Genomic DNA, 2,069 nt, shown 5'->3' with positions numbered 1-2,069 from the left:
CACCTGGACAAGTTTTTGGATTTACAAAAATCTAGACTCCGTCTCAAAAAAAAAAAAAAAAAAGAAGTCAATATTGAATATCCAAAATGTGCTGTTTATTGCTCAGAATCAACACATCCTCTTCCTATGGCACAATCACACACACACAGGGAAGACCTCACGCTGTGGAAAGATGGTCTCAGCTGCCCACTGCACCAGGGCGATGCAGGGACAAGAAGCTCCTACAGGAAGACCAGTGAGTGAGTTTCTGACCCCTTTCTTCAGAATCAACTCTCCTCTGGAGAAGCCCACACACACGCTGCAGCAACTGGGAGGTGGGCTGGACTGAACTCCCCCATTCAGGGCACACACCCAGCCCTGACCAAACCCCATGCAGAGAACAGCCTCCCTCACCTCTCTGGCCTCAGAAACGAAAGGTAGAGGCTGAACGTGGTGGCTCCCACTATAATCCTAGGACTTTGGGAGGCTGAGGCAGAAAGATCAATCGAGGCCAGGAGTTTAAGACCAGCCTAAATAACACAGTGAGACACCATTTCTCTTAAAATAAATAAATAAATAGATTTAGCCAGGCACAGTGGCTAACGTCTGTAATCTCAGCACTTTGGGAGGCCTGGACACAGGATCCAGAATTCACGGAAGAGTCCCGCAGGTGACACGAAGCTGTGCCGGTGGGGTTCAAAGCCATGAGCTGAGTTGATAAGGAAAGGCAATGAGTGTGGACAGAGAAAAGAAGTGGCTGAAGGACTAAGCCCATATTCAGAGAACAGAAAGTTCTGGACACACAAGAAGAGGAAAGCACAATGTGATCAGGGAGGCAACAAGAAAATTACAACAAATAGCCGGGCGCGGTGGCTCAAGCCTGTAATCCCAGCACTTTGGGAGGTCGAGGCGGGCGGATCATGAAGTCAGGAGATCGAGATCATCCTGGCTAAAACGGTGAAATCCCGTCTCTACTAAAAATACGAAAAATTATCCAGGCATAGTGGCGGGCGCCTGTAGTCCCAGCTACTCGGGAGGCTAAGGCAGGAGAATGGCATGAACCCAGGAGGCGGAGCTTACAGTGAGCCAAGATCACGCCACTGCACTCCAGCCTGGGCGACAGAGCAAGACTCCGTCTCAAAAAAAAAAAAAAATTGGTAAAACAAGAACGTGGTTCTATCCTCTCTAATGGGAAGGAAGTTCTGCTCCTATAACCGAACAAAATAATAACCATTCTCACCTAGCAGCAGCTGCACAACGGTCCCTGCAGAAACACCAGTCTCCATCGTATGGGTTTTCTGAGAATAGTTCAATGATTCTCCTGCATTTTCCATTTAGGTTGATTTCATGTATTAAAATAGATGATGGGATGAAAGAATCTTCTGCCACTGATGTCTGTCAGTCTAAAATTCCCATTCCATTCCCAGTCATTAATAAGAGTCTGGGGTTGGAAACACAGTGACTCACTTGGTCAGCTTCAAATGTAATATAAATGAACCAGAAAAAATTTCCCCTTATTAGCCTTATTTTACAGAATTTAGCAGGTATTTGTGCACATTCACACGAGACTTCCACATGCAGCTTCTCTACTCCTGGTCTATAGAGAGCTGACAGTGCATCCAGATGTGGCCCCTGAACAATCCCTGCTGCCCAACAGCACTCACACCACGGGACCCTCACCCTGTCTCCATCCACGTCTGGGTGTGAGCCCTTCCCAGGCCCATGCCCAGTGCCGCCTCTTCCCAAGTTCATGTCACTGGGTCACAGGAGATGGAATCTAAGCGAGATGAGAGACTGAGGGAAGGCATGGGTGAGTGTGAGCAAACCTGTCAGGCAGGAAGCTTCAGACTCAGAGAAGATTCCCAACTTCAAAGAATGACATTTCAGGAAGAAATAAGAGACAGAACCATCCACTGATAATATTATTTTACCTGGGTGAGAGCCATGCCCGACTTCTCTTTCCTTCCTCTTCCTCCTCTTCGAGGCTTCTTCCTTAGGTAACAGGAAAGTGCCTTTAGAAGTCAATATTGAGGCCGGGCGCGGTGGCTCAAGCCTGTAATCCCAGCACTTTGGGAGGACGAGACGGGCGG

The 2,069-nt window shown here is 48.1% G+C and overlaps 1 protein-coding gene across 4 annotated transcripts in view; it reads right to left on the bottom strand.

The window, feature by feature from the left end:
• ZNF347 (zinc finger protein 347) overlaps positions 1-2,069 on the bottom strand; it is a 37,430-nt gene that overhangs the window by 14,635 nt on the left and 20,726 nt on the right. For all 4 annotated transcript variants that reach the window (XM_011946184.1, XM_011946183.1, XM_011946182.1 and 1 more), the window contains exon 2: positions 1,911-1,971. In XM_011946184.1, coding sequence (XP_011801574.1) covers positions 1,911-1,925 — 15 coding nt within the window. In that variant the 5' untranslated portion in view covers positions 1,926-1,971. The remainder of the gene's footprint in view (positions 1-1,910; positions 1,972-2,069) is intronic.

This window comes from Colobus angolensis, unplaced genomic scaffold (assembly GCF_000951035.1).
Source record: "Colobus angolensis palliatus isolate OR3802 unplaced genomic scaffold, Cang.pa_1.0 Scaffold25, whole genome shotgun sequence".
Classification (NCBI taxonomy): Eukaryota; Metazoa; Chordata; class Mammalia; order Primates; family Cercopithecidae; genus Colobus; species Colobus angolensis.
This window is presented reverse-complemented; position numbering and strand designations above follow the sequence as displayed.